Source organism: Hemiscyllium ocellatum, chromosome 5 (genome assembly GCF_020745735.1).
Source record: "Hemiscyllium ocellatum isolate sHemOce1 chromosome 5, sHemOce1.pat.X.cur, whole genome shotgun sequence".
Taxonomy (NCBI): Eukaryota; Metazoa; Chordata; class Chondrichthyes; order Orectolobiformes; family Hemiscylliidae; genus Hemiscyllium; species Hemiscyllium ocellatum.
In genome coordinates this window covers 63,807,817-63,826,127 of record NC_083405.1, presented here as the reverse complement: position 1 = coordinate 63,826,127, position 18,311 = coordinate 63,807,817, and the positions used below count along the sequence as shown (strand labels likewise).

General features: G+C 39.9%; 2 protein-coding genes across 2 annotated transcripts in view; one reads left to right on the top strand and one right to left on the bottom strand.

Moving 5' to 3' along the window:
- Positions 1-5,249, bottom strand: part of ino80c (INO80 complex subunit C) — a 43,471-nt gene extending 38,222 nt beyond the window's left edge. The window contains exon 1 of the mRNA XM_060824821.1: positions 5,061-5,249. Within this exon, the coding sequence (XP_060680804.1) occupies positions 5,061-5,114 (54 nt within the window). The 5' untranslated portion in view covers positions 5,115-5,249. The remainder of the gene's footprint in view (positions 1-5,060) is intronic.
- Positions 5,250-5,274: 25 nt separating this feature from the next.
- Positions 5,275-18,311, top strand: part of galnt1 (UDP-N-acetyl-alpha-D-galactosamine:polypeptide N-acetylgalactosaminyltransferase 1) — a 133,917-nt gene continuing 120,880 nt past the window's right edge. Inside the window, exon 1 of the mRNA XM_060824820.1 lies at positions 5,275-5,856. The gene's annotated coding sequence lies outside the window, so the exon portion shown is untranslated. The remainder of the gene's footprint in view (positions 5,857-18,311) is intronic.

Below are 18,311 nucleotides of genomic sequence, written 5' to 3'. Positions count from 1 at the left end.
ACCAAAACAAAACGTGTGTGAATACAAACCTGATCGTTCAAACACTCCACTGAATGTTGAAGGAGTGATTTAAAAATATTTTCAGTACTTCCCATACTTTAACAGCCACCATTGTTGAGGAAATCAACACTAGATAAGGTGTACCTGTTCAGGCTTCAACAAACTACACCACTGAGTATCTGACAACAAAGACCTCTGGCAGTCAACAAGTGTTTATCATGTACCGAACAATAGTCATTAGTTACTGCACCACAGCGAAGGCGGACTGTACATCAATTACACAAAAGAGTACTAGAGAAATTAGACCAACAATGCCTCTGCCTTATTCTCCAAATTCAATGGGAGGACTGTCAAAAAATATAAGTGACCCCTTGAAACCAGTTCCACAAACATTCAAGCAAAACTTCTGGAAATCTAACTACAATGGATTGGAGACTGTGTCAGGGTAGTGTAAATTTACAGGTCCAATTTTCTCAACTCATAGAGTCATAGAGAAGTACAGCATGGAAACAGACCCTTCGGTCCAACCCGTCCATGATGACCAGATATCCCAACCCAATCTAGTCCCACCTGCCAGCACCCGACCCATATCCCTCCAAACCCTTCCTATTCATATACCCATCCAAATGCCTCTTAAACGTTGCAGCTTCCACCACATCCTCTAGCAGCTCATTGCATAAACGTACCACCCTCTGAGTGAAAAAGTTGCCCCAAAGGTCTCTTTTATATCTTTCCCCTCTCACCTTAAACCTATGCCCTCTAGGTCTGGACTCCCTGACACCAGGGAAAAGACTTTGTCTATTTATCCTATCTATGCCCCTCATAATTTTGTAAAACTCTGTAAGGTCACCCCTCAGTCTCTGACGCTCCAGGGAAAACAGCCCCAGCCTGTTCAGCCTCTCTGCCAACCCTGGCAACATCCTTGTAAATCTTTTCTGAACCCTTTCAAGTTTCACAATATCTTTCCGATAGGAAGGAGACTAGAATTGCACACAATATTCCAACAGTGGCCTAACCAATGTCCTGTACAGCCGCAACATGACCTCCCAACTCCTGTACTCAATACTCTGACCAATAAAGGAAAGCATACCAAACGTCTTCTTCACAATCCTATCTACCTGCGACTCCACTTTCAAGGAGCTATGAACCTGCTCTCCAAGGTCTCTTTGTTCAGCAACACTTCCTAGGATCTTACCATTAAGTGTATAAGTCCTGCTTAGATTTGCTTTCCCAAAATGCAGCACCTCGCATTTATCTGAATTAAACTCCATCTGCCACTTCTCAGCCCATTGGCCCATCTGGTCCAAATCCTGTTGTAATCTGAGGTAACCCTCTTTGCTGTCCACTACACCTCCAATTTTGGTGTCATCTGCAAACTTACTAACTGTACCTCTTATGCTCGCATCCAAATCATTTATGTAAATGACAAAAAGTAGAGGGACCAGCACCATTCCTTGTGGCATTCCACTGGTCACAGGCCTCCAGTCTGAAAACAACCCACCACCACCACTCTCTGTCTTCTACCTTTGAGCCAGTTCTGTATCCAAATGGCTAGTTCTCCCTGTATTCCATGAGATCTAATCTTGCTAATCTGTCTCCCATGGGAAACCTGTTGAACGCCTTCCTCAAGGCCATATAGATCACATCTACTGCTCTGCCCTCATCAATCTTCTTTGTTACTTCTTCAAAAAACTCAATCAAGTTTGTGAGACATGATTTCCCACGCACAGTGCCATGTTGATTATCCTGAATCAGTCCTTGCCTTTCCAAATACATGCACATCCTGTCTCTCAGGATTCCCTCCAACAACTTGCCCACCACAGAAGTCAGGCTCACCGGTCTATCGTTCCCTGGCTTGTCTTTACCGCCCTTCTTAAACGGTGACACCACGTTTGCCAACCTCCAGTCTTCCAGCACCTCACCTGTGACTATCGATGATACAAATATCTCAGCAAAGGCCCAGCAATCAATTCTCTAGCTTCCCACAGAATTCTCAGGTACACTGATCAGGTTGTGGGGACTTATCTACCTTTAAACATTTCAAGGCATCCAGCACTTCCTCCTCTGTAGTCTGGACATTTTGCAGGATGTCACCATCTATTTCCCTATAGTCTATATCTTCCATATCCTTTTCCACAGTAAAAACTGATGCAAAATATTCATTTAGTATCTCCCCCATTTTCTATGGCTCCACATAAAGGCTGCCTTGTTGATCTTTGAGGGACCCTATTCTCTCCCTAGTTACCCTTTTGTCCTTAATATATTTGTAAAAACCCTTTGGATTCTCCTTAATTCTATTTGCCAACACTGTCTCATGTCCCCGTTTAGCCCTCCTGATTTCCCTCTTAAGTATACTCCTACTTTCTTTATACTCTTCTAAGGATTCACTTGATCTATCCTATCTATACGTGACATATGCTTCCTTCTTTTTCTTAACCAAATGCTCAATTTCTTTAGTCATCCAGCATTCCCTATACCTACCAGCCTTCCCTTTCATCCTGACAGGAATATACTTTCCCTGGATTCTTGTTATCTCACTTCTGAAGGCTTCCCATTTTCCAGCCATCCCTTTACCTGCGAACATCTGCCTCCAATCAGCTTTCGAAAGTTCTTGCCTAATACCGTCAAAATTGGCCTTTCTCCAATTTAGAACTTCAACTTTTAGATCTGGTCTACCGTTTTCCATCACTATTTTAACAACTGTTGAATGACATTCATTTCAAGGGAGGCCAAACGAAACACCAGACACTTTGAAGCTCTCCCTGCAGCACAGAAGCATTCTCAATGATTGAGAGGAGCTTGTTACAAATCATTCAAAATGTAGCAACTTGTCCATCAAGCTGTACCATATTTTGACTCCAAATATGTTAATGAAGAGGCAAGTAGAGACAGAAAAGGAAAGAAAATGAAGTAAATAATGTCCCATATGTCAAAAGGTCTAAGAGCTGTAAATGTGCATGTTCAGTCACATAGTGAGAACATGACACTGCGTAGACATCTTCGAATCAAGGACAGCCAATGACATCATCTCAGTATTATAGACAGGCAGGGGCATAAACTGAATAATATTAATAGGGTGTGATTTTTAATATGGTCCTCTTTGAACCTAAAATTATAAAGATTAGAGTATTTCAAATTGATAAAAATCTAGGAGTAGTAAATGCCCAAAGTGGCTCAAATGCATAGATTATTAAAAATATCACATTGTGCATCCAAAAAACACTAAAAATGTTCATCTTGCATTTAAGTCCTCTAAATATAAAGGAATTATAAGCCTTAGAACATAGAAAAATACAGCGCAGTACAGGCCCTTCGGCCCTCGATGTTGCGCCAACCGAAGCCTACCTAACCTACACTAGCCCTATAACCTCCATATGCTTATCCAATGCCCGCTTGAATGACCATAAAGAGGGAGAGTCCACCACTGATACTGGCAGGGCATTCCATGAACTCACAACCCGCTGAGTAAAGAATCTAACCCTAACATCTGTCCTATACCAACCTCCCCTTAATTTAAAGCTGTGTCCCCTAGTAACAGCTGACTACATATGCGGAAAAAGGTTCTCACTGTCAACCCTATCTAAACCCCTAATCATCTTGTACACCTCTATCAAATCTCCCCTAAACCTTCTTTTCTCCAATGAGAACAGCCCCAAGTGCCTCAGCCTTTCCTCATACGATCTTGTTACAGCTTATAAGTAACACAGGGTACAGCACACCCAGAGTGACGTGTCCCATGCTGAGCACAACTTAGGAAAGATATATTAGCCTTGGAGGGAATAAAGTATAGATTTACCAGAATGATGACAAAGTCCAAGGCTGAAATTTGAAATGAGATTACTCAAACTGGGATAAAAACAGGCAATTCTGGTCAGGCGGCATTTGTGAACAGAAATTTAGCGTTTATATTTTAGGTTGGTTTCTTCTGAACAGCAAAAAGATTTTTACAAATACATTTTTAACACGTGAAAAAGAAACTATGTGTCTTGGATGGTGAGAAAAAGAAATCAAAGGTAAGGACAGTAGAGGGTGGAGGAGAGTAGAGATTAAGTGATAAAAGTGGTGCACAGACACAGGAAAAATGAAACAGGAAATAGGATATGAGAAAGTAAGCTTTGGGAGTCACTGGTCTGTTGGTTCATGGCCTATCACCAGAAAATTAAAAAAAGACAAATTAGTGAAAGACCTCTCCAGATGCATCCTTTTTGTTTGCTTTTCCTATTACCACCACCTTTGTCCTTCGACCACAAACTCTTTTGTAATTCAATATCTCGTATCTTTTTCCAACTCATTTCCCCTATCACTTATTCAACAACTTGTTACATCTCAAACTTTTCCCAGTTCTGATGAAAGGAAATGAAACATTAACTGTTTCTCTCTCCCCACAAATGATGTCTGTCCTGCTGAACATTTCCAGGATGTTTTATTTTTAGATTTACAATAGCTACCATTTTCTGTACAACTAGGATTATATTCCTTGGAATTCGTAAAATTAAAAGTGATTTGATCAAAGTTTTCAGAGAGGATCTAATTGGGCAAATAGAGAGAAACTACTTCCATTGTTTGCATATAGAAGTAGGTAATATAGCCTGAGAATGTGGTCACCCACATATAAAGGATAGTAGAAATTTGTAATAGTCTTTCACAAGGTTTAGCTGAAGCTGAGTTAAGTGCTAATTTAAAGGTGAGATCATGAGATATGTGTTAACCATGTGCACTTAGGGATATGGAACAAAGGTGTATATATGGAGATAGTTCCCCAATCAAATATGATCGCATTAAATGGTGGAACAACAAATAGCTGAATTGCTGAATCTTGTTTTTAAATTCCTATATTAAGCAGCTAATTCTACACTTTATCCTCTTATAATCAAAATGTCACTCCGTCTCCAATGCTTACCCTCAGGTCGATTATTATACAGATAATTATTATGCTTATTGCCAGTACGTTTTGTTTTTATTTTGGATTTCAAACACTTCTAAGATTTTTTTTCGGCTTTAAAGGCACTGTCACCTTTTATTTGAAGTGACAGCGATGAACTATTTGCATTTTTGTATACCTGCTTTTGACGTGTGCATCTGTAGAATTGAGGGCTGAATTGTGAATATCCCATCTGCTGAGAGAAGGACAAACAAAACTAGTCATCTTAAATTAAAAAGAGAGGAAATGTTGGAAGTACATCAGGAATCTGAGAACGCCTGAAGGGAAGTATTGAGCGATAAAGACATCAGCTTTCAGCAGGGTTCTGCAGTGACGTGGAGAGTTCCGCTGTGCTTTCATTTCCGGGTGGCGCTGCTTGTGGTTCCCAATCGGAACGGAGCGGCGCGAGGAGAACGGAACGCGAGCGTTAACGGTAAACCGTTCGGCGGCTGAGCCGAGCCCGCGTCACAAAGGGGTACGCGGCGTCACCCGATCGGCCTTGCTCACGTCACGGCGGTGATGAGGCCGGTGGCGGCAGCAGCAGCAGGAGCAGCGGCGGCGGTGATGATGATGGTGCTGCTGCTGCTGGGGGGGATGGTGTGTGCCTACTCTCCTCGCACCGTGTCTCTGCCGTGTGGAGAGTGATCTGCGAGCGGAGTGATCTAGACATTCGCCTGCCTGCCTGCCAGTGTGACCTGCTGCTTCTCCTCACACGGACATTTCCCCCCTCCGCCGACTAAATCCAGCGGCGGCAACAGCCTCCGAGGAAAGCGGAGAATAACCCCATTGGCGGCGGCTGGCCGCCTCCAAACAAGGACGTTCACTGTTAAGTCGCCGCCGCTCTTCACTCTGCTGATGGACTGAGATCTCCATCAAGATGTGTCGTTAAACAGGAAGGAGAGTGTCAGTCCATCCACCCACACCCAGTGAGCGTGGTAAGTGTCATATCGAGCCAGGCTTAAACAGTCACTACCTGAAGTTGTCAGGAGGAAGTGGGTACGTCTTTTTAATCTCTTTAAAAAACGGCCATCCTTTTACTGCATTAAACAGAAACTGAAGCTGAAAGTGAAATGTTTTTTTTAAACTAAGTTGCACGGGAGGTGAATCAACATGATCTTTAAAATCCGCCAAGTGACGCGAGCGTATTAACTAGCAGGGGATTTGTCTGTAGTACAGTATACCCTTCCTTTCTCCTGATCCTACTTCATGATTTAATACAGATTGCACGTTTGAACAATGAGTTTTGTGCTGCACGCTTTTCAGATATGGTTATATTTTGCCTCCCCACGTTTAACTTTTCTGATTCCACTGAACTGCAGTTGAAACTTTCATACCCCTTTGCTTCTAATATTCAACGAATAAGTGCGAAGCTTCAGTGTTTGTGTGTCGCCTCAGCTTATGCCTTTATTACCTAAAATCATGTTTTCGTTTTGGCGGTTATACAATACGTTGAAATTGACAATATTAACAGATACTGCTAACTGTACAACATTTGAACTCCGACCCTAAGAGTAGTCAAGGCGTTTTGCTTTAATATTTTCGTCCAAGCTTACTTTTAGTGGAAAAATAGCTAAAATTCAAATTTGGCCAAGTGTTATTTTAATAGTCGTACATCTCATTCGCAAAGATTAGAATAAAGCGTTAAATATCTTGTGACACAGTTGTCTTCTGTATGTCGGACAGGGCTACATTTATGTAAAACACAAGACGGCTTAATTGGAAAATGGCCACTAGGAGTGATTGGCTACATTCGCGTGGCAGTAGATGCTGCACTTTTGCGAACGTTTATAGTTTTATGGAATTGGACTGTTAGAAAACTTTGAGATTACTGGTGTGCCCATCTAATGACTAACATTTGGTAGCTGTCGCTTAAACATATTTTAGGATATTAAATTTTAGTCCTCCAAATTTTCAACATTTTGTTTCCATTAAATCTAATATCTTTCATTTTAAATTAGGACTATAAGATTTCAGAGCAAGAGTAGACCATATAGCATGGAAACAGGGCCTTTGGCTCATCATGTCTATGCTGACCAACAAACACAACTACAATACTCTCTTTTACCTGCCCTTGGTCCAGAGCCTACTATGCCCTAGCCTTTTAAGTACTCCTACAGAGGTTGCTTAAATGTTGCTAGAGTACTTGCTGCCTCCACCTTCTCAGGTAGCATGTTCCATATATCTACCACCCTTGGCATGAAAAAATATTTCCTCAGATCCCCTCCAGTTTATTTGCTCTGCACTTTCTGGGCCTGCCACTCCATTCAGTAAGTTCATGTCTGATTTTGTTTGTGGCCTCTACTTGACATTCCTATTTGTCCAGCATAAATGTTGACGATCAAAAATCTAACTTTGCCTTCAATAAATTCAATAATCCAGCCTTCGTGGTTTTCCGGAGAACTAATTCCACCTATTAGTAACCATCAAAGTCTTTGGGGGGGGGGGCTTAGATTCCTCATCTTTGTTTTCAAAGGTTGAGCTTTTATTGTTAAGATGTGTCCTTTAATCTCCCACACAAGAGGAATCAGCTTGCAAGCAGTTTATCAGCTCTCAGGATCTTGTTTCATCAAAATTCGCTTTCATTCTTTTTACATCAAATTGGTTTTCCTGAACTTGAATGATTTTTTTTACAAGAAACTCTTCCTTCCAAGAATGTGGACCTCCAAGTTGCTAGCATTTGTGTATTTCTTTCAACCAAGGAGACCAAAGCCCTACATGGATCTCTCAATATTGTCTTTCAGATACCAGGAACCAGCTACAACTGCAGTAAAATTTTCCTATTTTTCATTTCCCTTGTAAAAAGCACTAATTCCATTGCAGCCTTGATCACTCACTACCAGTGTACTAACTTTTTGATTCATGGAACACAATACCTAGATTCTACCATTGATTTTTTGCATATTCTCTCTCCACTTAAATATTATGCTGTTTTTCTATTCTTTCTCCGCAATTGGACACTTTCCACATTATACTCTGTTGCTAAATACATTGCTTGCTTATGTAATGCTTCTAATCATTTCGTAGACCTGTTGTCTCTTCTGAATTAACTTTCAGTGAGGCATTAGCAAGTTTGGACACCATACATTTGGTTCCTTCATCCGAATCATTGATCTCAGCACTGATCCCTGTAGCTTTGTAGTTAAAAATTGCCAACGCAAAAAAGATCCATTCATCCCTACATTGCTTGTTGTTTGAATTGGTTAGTTAATATGCTGTCTGCTTGTGTTGTAACATTTTGATATGTCACCTGATCAAATGCCTTTGGGAAATCTAAGTACCTCACATCCATAAATTCCCTTTTTTCCACATGACTTGTTTACACTTCCAAAAAAAGGAGTAAGTTAGATATTCTCCTATAACCTCCTGAATGAATACTTACAAAGTCCATATCCAGCTATAGTGCTAATCAACCTTTTTCGTTTCCTGCTTTGTATCATCTTCCATTCTTGAATATGTTCCATTATCTGTTTTCCAATTCATTGGGACACTTCCAGAAAGTAAAACATTTTGTCAAATGCAAATATTTAAAACATTGTGTGGGAGCCAGAGTAAATAATGCAGTTGATTGAGAATTGTAATGGGAAAAATGGATAGAGTCAAGACTATGGCTTAAGTTCTGCATCTAGGTTGAGTATTGTTTGTTTTTTCTGAATGAACTTTAATTCTCCTGATCTTTGAAATTGAGTGCCAATATTTTTATACAATGTTAGATGTTACACTTTTGGGTTAATTGACAAATTTGATCTTTCATTCAAGTGGGTATACTGCCTTAACCAGAAAGCTGATATTGTACACGATGCATTAAATCTGTTTTCAATTCAAATGTAGAAAGTTGACATTTTTAATCAGAATGCTAAATCTCGCACCTCTACTGTACTAAGCATAGCATTTAGTCAGTATCACCTATTTTAATGAACTTTCTAGTTGTGTAGTTTGACCAAGGTACATTTTTTAGCACAGATTCATCACAACACCCAAGCATTCTAATGAATGTTTCTATTATTTGAGCCTAATGTTAAAGCAAACTGAAATTCTCCTCCTACGCTAATTTTCTTGACTCCTCTTCCCTTTTCTTGTTTACAAGGATAGAAGTAGATTTATTTATGCATCCAAGTTTGACTTTGAACATGGCTGACAGTCAATTATTTGTAGATGTGATGTTGCCATATTCTAAAATATTACAAAATGGTTCAATTTGCATTAGATAACTTCTAAAGGGAAGTAAACTGTAAGGGTAAATGTAATACCACAAATCGCAAATGTTCACACAAAAAGTATTTCCAATTGTTTTCAAAAAGCTTTCCAATTAGTTTACTTACATCTGAGCCTTACTGTTTTTCATTTCAATTAAAGGTGCATTGTAAATTTGGACAGGTTTTAAAATACGTTTTTTATCAATCTAATTGAGAATTTTTCATAATGGTGCTAATGTTACAAAGCTGTTTTTCAAAGGTATTCCTGTGACTTGCTTCTGTGTTTGTTTCATGTTTGACTGTTGAGCACAGGATGTAAAGAACTCCACAGAGGAGAATTGTCAATGGAAGTATTACACATAACAAAATGCTTTCCTTTAAAGTCACTTTTGCCCTTGAAATAAACTTGGGGTTTTGCTGCTGTTTTGACTCCAGAATTGTAATTGCTTTTTTTAAGTTGGTCAATGATTTTAGTTCTGAATTAGGATAAATACCAAATAATTGAACTTTTAATGATTCCCATAATTGCTAAGTTTGCAGCACTCATACTGTCCTCTTCATTCACAATTGTACGATAAAAGATTTTGATTAGACCAGTGTTTCCACAATAATGGAGGGTGAGTGCAAGTATAGAAAGTGAGTCATTGTAACTAATGTTTTCTGAAACCAAATTTTAGCTGAATTGTGTACAGAGGGCAAATAATTTAATTATACTTTATCGAGTAAGCTATACTGACTTATCAATTGACATCTGTATAAATTGAATGGTAAAGTCACTATAGTCTTACCAGACCATAGGACTGCTATTGTTAGAGAGATGACTGCTGATGGTTTAACCTAAGAGTCAGCACTCCTCAGATGGGAGAAGTTGAGAACGAGAATCCTTCCTGATCTTACCTCGGCCTGTATGGGAATTGAACCCACATGATTGATGTCACTCTGCACCAGAAACCAGCTGCTCAGGCAGTTGAGCTAACCAGGCCCACAATAATGTGGTATACAACTGGGAGAAAAAGATAAACAGGATTCTGTATGAACTATTGCATTTTTGATTACAGAAGCGAAATTCTGTTTGTCCTGTTAATTGTGTGTACTGTGGTTACAAAAGTAGCTAATACAGTTCCAAAACTTGTATCAAATTTAAGATCAATCAAACCTACATTAGGTCCACAGAAACAATGTTACATTTTGAAAAGTGGTTGGAGTCTATTGGTTTTGATTACAGTGTCACTTTGAAGAAATCTTTTGCTGTGTTAATGTACCAAATGGGTGTAGTGTGTATTTCATTTATTTGTATCTCATAAGAGTAGACAAGTAACATTTTGCACCACACGAATTCCAGGCAACGACCATCTCCAGTAAGAGACTATCTAATCACCATCCTTGACATTCAGTGGTGTTATAATCACTGAAACACCACTATCAACATCCGAGGAATTGCCATTGACCAGAAACGGATCTGGATTTGCCAAATATATTCACTGGTGACAAGAACAGGACAGAGACCGAGAATACTGCAGTGAGTAGCTAATCCCTTAACTCCCCAATGACTGTCCACCATCTCCAAGTCAGGAGTGTGATGGAATACTCCATTTGCCTGAATGAGTGCCACCACAAGAGCACTCGAAGTCTGACAACATCCAGAACAAAGCAGCCTGCTTGGTTGGCACCATATCGAAAAACATTGTCTCTCCTCCATCAATTAGTGCTAGGAATGTATACTAGCAATGAGGTGCTTGGACATGATCTCCAAATACATCTTCATTTCAATCTAGAAAGACAAGTGTAGCAGAACTATGACAACACCATCTACAAATTCCCCTCCAAGCCAGTTGGCATTCTGACTTGGAAGTATATTGTCACTCCTTTACAGTTGTTTATTGGATCAAAATACTGGAATTCCTCCCCAATTGGCATTTTTTGGTCTACCTACAGTGCATGGCTGCAGCTGTTTAAGAAAGTTGCTCATCTTTTCAAAGGCAACAAGAGATGGTCAAATGCTGCCGTGCCCATAACCTATGAGTGAGTAATAAATGTGTGTACATTTGGCAGTATACCATTTTTCTCTTTATCAGTACCCGATGCAACAGAAATCTTCAACCTCCTTAGACCTAGTTTCATCTTCACCTCAGTAGCTATGCTGACTGAATACCTTTGTTGAAGTGACTACACTAAGTTAAGTAATTTGATTCTGGCTCAACTTTTGTCTTTTCCTCCATCAATTACAATTATACACTATCAAAACTTTACTAGTCCTGATTTGTAACTAGAATGGGTCTGGTAACTAAATGTTTACAGTTTTACATATTTATTACGTTTATCATAAGTATAAAATGAAAAGCAATGGTTGCCATTGATCTCTTTCACAACACCAAGTTAAAAATCACACACCACCAGATTATAGTCCAACAGGTTTAATTGGACGCACACTAGCTTTCGGAGCGACGCTCCTTCATCACCTGATGCAAATCATCCAATGCACTTCCAAATGGCTCAATTGAAATTAATGCCACTCCACTTCTAGGTAGTACATTCCTAACCCAATTACAAAGGATGAAAAATCTTTTTCTCACTTCACCTTGGCTTCTTCTGCCAGTTTACTCTAAAATCCATACTCTCCTGTTCTTTTTAGCAGGACAAATTCTCCACCTGTACCCTGTCAGCCTACTCAAAATTTTGAGAATTCCTATCAAATCTTTCAAACTTCTCTCCAAAGAGTACAGTCTTAACTTCTTCAAACCTACCCACATAATTGAAGTTTCTCCTCCTGAAACTATTCTTGTAAAAATCGCTTCAGCCTTCAATGCATTCACATCTTTCCTATAATGCACACTGCACTCCATCTGAGGTCCAACAATGACATGAATTTGTATTCTTAGGTTTGCATTGGTTATTGGAAAGCAAAGAACAATCCAGAGTAACAATTAATTGGGAGAAGACATCTACAATAGGCTAAGAATGGATCTGGCCCAGGAAAATAAGAGTCAAAGTTTGCATTAAACTGTAACTGAACAATTGGTTATCTTGAAAGGAGATAGCTCAGATACAGCCTCACAACAAGAAAAGGAAGGGTAAAGAAATCCAAACTTCTTTCAGTGACAAAAGAGATTATCATGAAATGCATTTTGACAGATGTTCAGTAGACAATGCAAATAAGAATTAGTTTCAATTAGAACTTCAGAAGGAAAGCCCAAAAGCAAGTAAGTGAAGAGAGAACTTCCAGTAAATTGAGACCACAACTATCAGGCAGGACTGTTGTATGATCAGTGAACTGTTGATTGAAATAGCTGATGTAGCCCTTTTTTTAAAATTTGCCATGAATCAAATCACAGCAGTCAAGTTTTTGTTTAAACAGATTAAAAGTTGCATTAAGATTAGTTAGGTTCCTTAAAGATGAAGAATTAAAGCTATTAACAAGAAAGTACACTGTGACCATGATTAAAACAAGTACAGATAAAAAGAATAGTTACAAAAAAAAGTTCCAACAATTCTCTACGGTATACAAATGGTGGCCATTGCGTACGCCTTATGTTGAAAAGAAGTAGTGTACACTTGACATCAAATCCAGCAACAGTGATGATTTCTTTAGTTTCTTTGTGTTTTCTTGTACAAATGCCCCAGCAGCAACAGATTTTTGGAAGGAGAGATTCCCTGTTCTTCACTGTTCCTTCAACTCTTTATACTATCTGATTTTGTTTCAGTGCAAGATCATTTGGTTGCTGTACAGAGGAACCTTGATAATCCAAATATCAATTATCCGAAGGGGATCTCGATATCTCGATATCCCGATAGAAACATTATGTCAAAGAGCTGTTTCAACCTTTTGATCATTTCTTTTGTTTACAGTTACAATGATTAAAAACAGACTCGGTTCACTGAAATGCTACTGAGAACAGTATTAAACAATCCAGGCACAGTCTCTAAATGACTGACCTCCTGCCCTCTCTCTCTACCCCCACACTTCCCCTGGAGTTCTACATAGGGTGTTCTCTTAAACCCCCCCCCCTTCCCCAGATAATCTTTCCAACATTGTCCTGTACAGGGCAGAGGTGGAACCTGTCAAAAAGTTGCAGTAAAAAGTTGTTTGTGCGCACCCTATATGGAGACAAACGTAGCAGAAGTCTTACTGTTGGTATACAGTCCGGCTGGTGGGGGGATGGGAGACTGGGTTGAGGGGTGGGCGGACCGGGCTTTGTGGAGATGGGTGGGGTGGGCAGATGGGGTCTGGGGTTGAGGGGCTGACAGGGTTTGGTGGGCAGGCAGGGTCACGGGTAGGGGGTGGGATGTAGGCTTGCACACTGTACTGCTGCCTCGTCTCCTGATTGGGGAGCAGACTTCACAGAAAACTCCAAGCCCCAGAGGAAATCAATTAACTGAATATTCAATTATCCCAACAAAATAGTGCCTGCCTATCTCATTCAGATAATTGAGGTTCTTCTGTACATCTTTTCTCTTTGTCCACACCTTTCAAAATTCTCCTGAGTATTGCTCTCAAAGCCTTCTTGGAGTTTGGTATATTGGCAGGTTCTCTTTCTGCAACTCATAGGTTAGCATGTTCTCCCAGTGTCTGCATGGGTTTATGCTAGGTGCTCCAGTTTCCTCCCAAAAGTCCAAGGATGTGTAAATTCCTTGGATTAGCCATGCTAAATTACCCATTGTGTCTGGGGATGTGTAGATTAGGTGCAATAGCTAATTTTGAGGAATTAAGGCAAGTGTGCTAAATGCTTTCTTTGTCACCCTGTCTACCTGTGATGCCTTGTTCAAGGAACTATGTACTTTGCTGCTATTGTTTACTATGTCTGCTCATAAAACTTACCCAATACAAGCAGGTCCTTGTTATTGCCTAGGAGCTTCCTTTTTTTAACTGGCTTAACAAAACCCATGCTCCAGAAATACTGATCAGCTAATGATTTAACCCTGTCAAATGATTTGACCCCCTCATATACACAGACGGGAACCCACATGCCACTAATGCCAAATAGTAGCTCTAAAATAAATGATATGAAATTCTATACAAACGACACCTTACATTATTCCTTGCCCTAAAGAAGCAAAATTTTATCTTTGAGAGGAATTTTCATTAACTATCAAAATATCTGAACGTTATTTCTAGTTCATATTAGTAACATATAAAGCATACAATGTGTTACATGGCATAATTAAGGGAAAGCATCACTGTGCCCTTTTGTCGGTCCTCTTGATAAAGCTTCTGCTGTGAAAATGTTGAGACACATGCATGATTTTCCAATGAAATGTTTGGCAAATTAAACGCTTTTGAAATAATCAGTGTCCTATAATTGTTTTCCAAATAAAATCAGTTGTGATCGTTATAAACAACAGTATCTTCCACATTGTTGATTTCTATTTAAAACTGACAAGAGCAAACGCAAGAGTCAAGGTCTCCTTAACTGTTGAATATTCCTGACATGCAGTCAGTTTATTTGAAGAAAAGCTAATGGGCCATTTGATCCTCCTCTCGTCATCTCTGGGAGCGCCCTTGGCTATTCACCTTAATTATACCCCTCCGACCTTTTTCAGCCTCTGTTAGGTCACCTCTCAGCCCTTTATACCAGGGGAACACAAGTCCCAACCCATCCAGCCTCTCCATATAACTCAAACCCTCCAATCTTGGTAACATCCTTGGAAATCGTTTTTCCATCATTTCCAGTTTAACATCCTTTCTATAGCAAGCTGAACAGAATTGCATGCAATCCTCCATATGTGGCCTCAACATCCTGTAGACCAGCACCATGATATCCTAGCCTTTCTACTGCTCTGACTGATGAAGGTAAGTGTGTTGATTGCTTTCTTCATAACCTGTCCATCAGTAATGCCTCTTTCAAGGTACTATGTAATTTATGTAAATTATACTTCATCTGCCAGTCCTCAGTCTATTGGACCATCTGATCCAGGGCCTGTTGTATTCTTAGTGGACTGTGAAGAGGTTTATTTATACCGCCAATTTTGGTGTCACGTGCAAACTTACTATTCATGTCTCCTCTACTCTTGTCCAAATTGTTTATATAAATGTTATACTAAAATGCAGAACTCAGTGAGATAAGCACATTTGTGCAACATTTTCAGCAATTCTCTGCAATATGATGTCTGGAATGAAAGACAAAGTCAATGCTGTTGGTGGTAAAGGAATAAATCTAAGTTAGGTGTCAGTGAACATGTGGAATGACAGGTCCAGTGAGCTGAGAGCGAAGTCAACGAGACACACTAATGAGACATGTCTGAGGAAGGAGAAGGTTCTTTGTAAAATGGATGACAGACATTATGCTCTGAAATTGTGGGGTACAATATTGAATTGCAGAGGCTGTAGTGTATCTAAGTAGGAAAAGAAATGTTCCTCCAGTTTTATTGAAACAATACGAGCAGGCCCAGGACAGAAATCTTGGTATAGGGACAAGGTTTTTGTATTGAAAAGCATTCAACTGACATCGGGGTCTCTCCTGAATTGAACTGAATGAGCTTTATTGTCACACACTAGGGTGAATGCAATGAAAAGTTTACAAGTCGTCACTTATGGCACCATCTTTTTAGCTCAAAAAGGTACCTGGGTATGGATTCTTCAGTAGAAGTTCTTGGTGGGGGTGTAAAAAAAAATTAGGAAAATAAAGAAATTAAAAAGTCTAGCATTGCAGATTGTAGGTATGAGTTAGGAAAAAAATTCAAAACAACTATTCTTCCAAACTAGTTCATGCAGGCATCAACATATAGTCCAGACTGGGCCTCATGTCTATTCTCAAGGCCAGGAAATTGTTCCAGAATCACACCAAGACCAGAAGTCTACATTGAGGCCACACCAGGCTGAGACACTACCAAACTGGGCTGCTAGGAGGATGCCTTGCCAGGCCTGTCTGAGGCCGCGTGTCTGAGCCATCACTGAGGCAGGGAGTCCAAGGCAGAGAAGAAAACTAAACATGAAGAAATTGAACTGGACTGACTGAATGAATGAATTTCGATTAAACCATCCTATTCTGCTGTATCTTGGACTTTGCTCCAATGAACAGAGTGGAGGTGTTCTGTAAAATGGGCATCCAATCTGATATCAGTCTTCCCAACATATTGCCGACTAAGAAGGAAGTGAATTGTTAAATGTTGCACCTTTGTGATTTGCATGGGGAGATGTGTGGGCGGGGGTGTGGGGGCAGGGCAGAGAGTGGATGGTGTTATTTTAGACAATCGGACTGTTAATGGTGGGGAAGGTGGTAATATCCTGCTGGAGCTTGCAAAAATGGTAGTCAGTAATGTTTGAATATGGAAATTGGTGGGGTGGAAAATGGGCACTCTCGATCTGTTCCACTTGCTCCCCTAGTCTATCAACAGCATAACATTTACTATTTTCCAACTTCTTTCAATTCCATAGAAGAGCCATAATGGACTCAGCATAAATCTGTTTTTCTGTCCACACAACCCACCTGCTGGGTTTTGTTTTAGCACTTTGCACATGTTGGAAGTCAAACACACAGTCTTTTGCTTTTATTGATGATTTGGATAAGGAAAGCGTGTTATTGCCAAATTTGTGATTTACACTTTAATAAGTGGGAAAGCAAGTAATAAGGTTGACTCTAACTACAGAGAAATATAGACAGGTTAAGAAAATAGGTGAAACTTGGCAGATGGTATGTGATGTGGCAAGAGGAGAGGTTATGCACTTTGGCAGGCACAATAGGGCAGCTGAATATTATTTAACATGGCCATAACTTTTGAAAGCTACTGCAGAGATTTGGGAGATTACTGCAGAATCTCACACAAAAAAACTAACATACAAGTTTAGCACATAATAGAAGACCAATACAATGTTGGATTGTTTGTTGAAAGAGAATGGACTGCACCTAAAATACTGTGAGCAGTTTTGATTCCCATATCTAAGGAAAGGTATTTTGTAATTGGAGGCAGTGCAAAGAATGTTCAAAAGGCTGATTTGCAGGTAGGAAGAGATTCTTTTTTAGGAAAGATTAGGTAGGTTGGGCCTGTACTCATTTGAGTTTAGAAGGGAGAGGATACCTTAAAGCATACAAGATTCTTACCGGGCTGGATGGGGTAGGTGCTGAGAGCTTGCTTTTCCCTTTTTGTGAGCATCCAAAGCCAGAGAGTATATTCTGACTAAGGGATTACCCAGTTAGGACTCCTGAGTTTCTTCTTGGTAATGAATCTGTAGCATTCTTTACCACAGATGGCTATGGAGGCTGGGTCATTAAATATATTCAAGGCCGAGAGCGTGTGTTTTTGTTTTAAAATCTGTAAAGGAATTGAAGTTTATGGGAGAAAAGGCAGAAAAGGGAAGTTGAAGATTATCGAATCACCATGATCTCAGCAAACTCTGTAGACCAAACGGCCTGTTTCTGCTTGGAAAGTGCTACCTAAGGAATCTTGGTGCATCTGGACAATGGTGTACACTGCTGCTGTCATGTTAGTTGTGGAGGAAGTAAGTGTTGAAGGCATTAGTTATCTTCTTTAATCAAGGGACTTCTTTGTCTTGGATGGTGTCTTTGATTTCGTGAGTGCTGTTGAAGCTGCATCCTTCCAGGCAAGTACAGGACTCATAAAACACTCCTTATGTGGAACTTAGAACATTACAGCTCAGTACAGGCCCTTTGGCCCTCTATGTTGCGCCAACTTGTGGAACCAATCTGAAGCCCATCTAACCTACACTCTTCCATTTTCATCCATATGTCTATCCCATGACCATTTAAACACCTTTTAAAATAGGCTAGTCTGCTACTGTTGCAGGCAGGACATTCCAAGCCCTTACTACTGAGTAAAGAAACTACCTCTGACATTTGAGCTATATCTATCACCCCTCAATTTAATGCTATGTACTAGCCATTACTATCCGAGGGAAAAAGGCTCTCCCTGATCCTATCTAATCCTCTGATTATGTTCTGTCTCAATTAGGTCACCTCTCAACCTTGTCTGTAACAAATTCAGCCTCAAGTCCCTCAGCCTTTCCTCGTAAGACCTTCCTTCCATACCAGGCAACAACTTGTACATCACGGGCAGACTTTGAGATGAGTTGCTACAGAATTCCCAGCCTCAAAAGCTATGGCTTCACGAGTAGGTCATTGTGGCTAGTTCTGTTCAGTTTTTGGCAATAGTCACTTTTAAGATGTTTTTTTTTCTGGAGAATTCATTGTTGAGCATCAAGGGCATTGGTTGGATTCTCTCTGGGGAATATTATTTCCTAATAT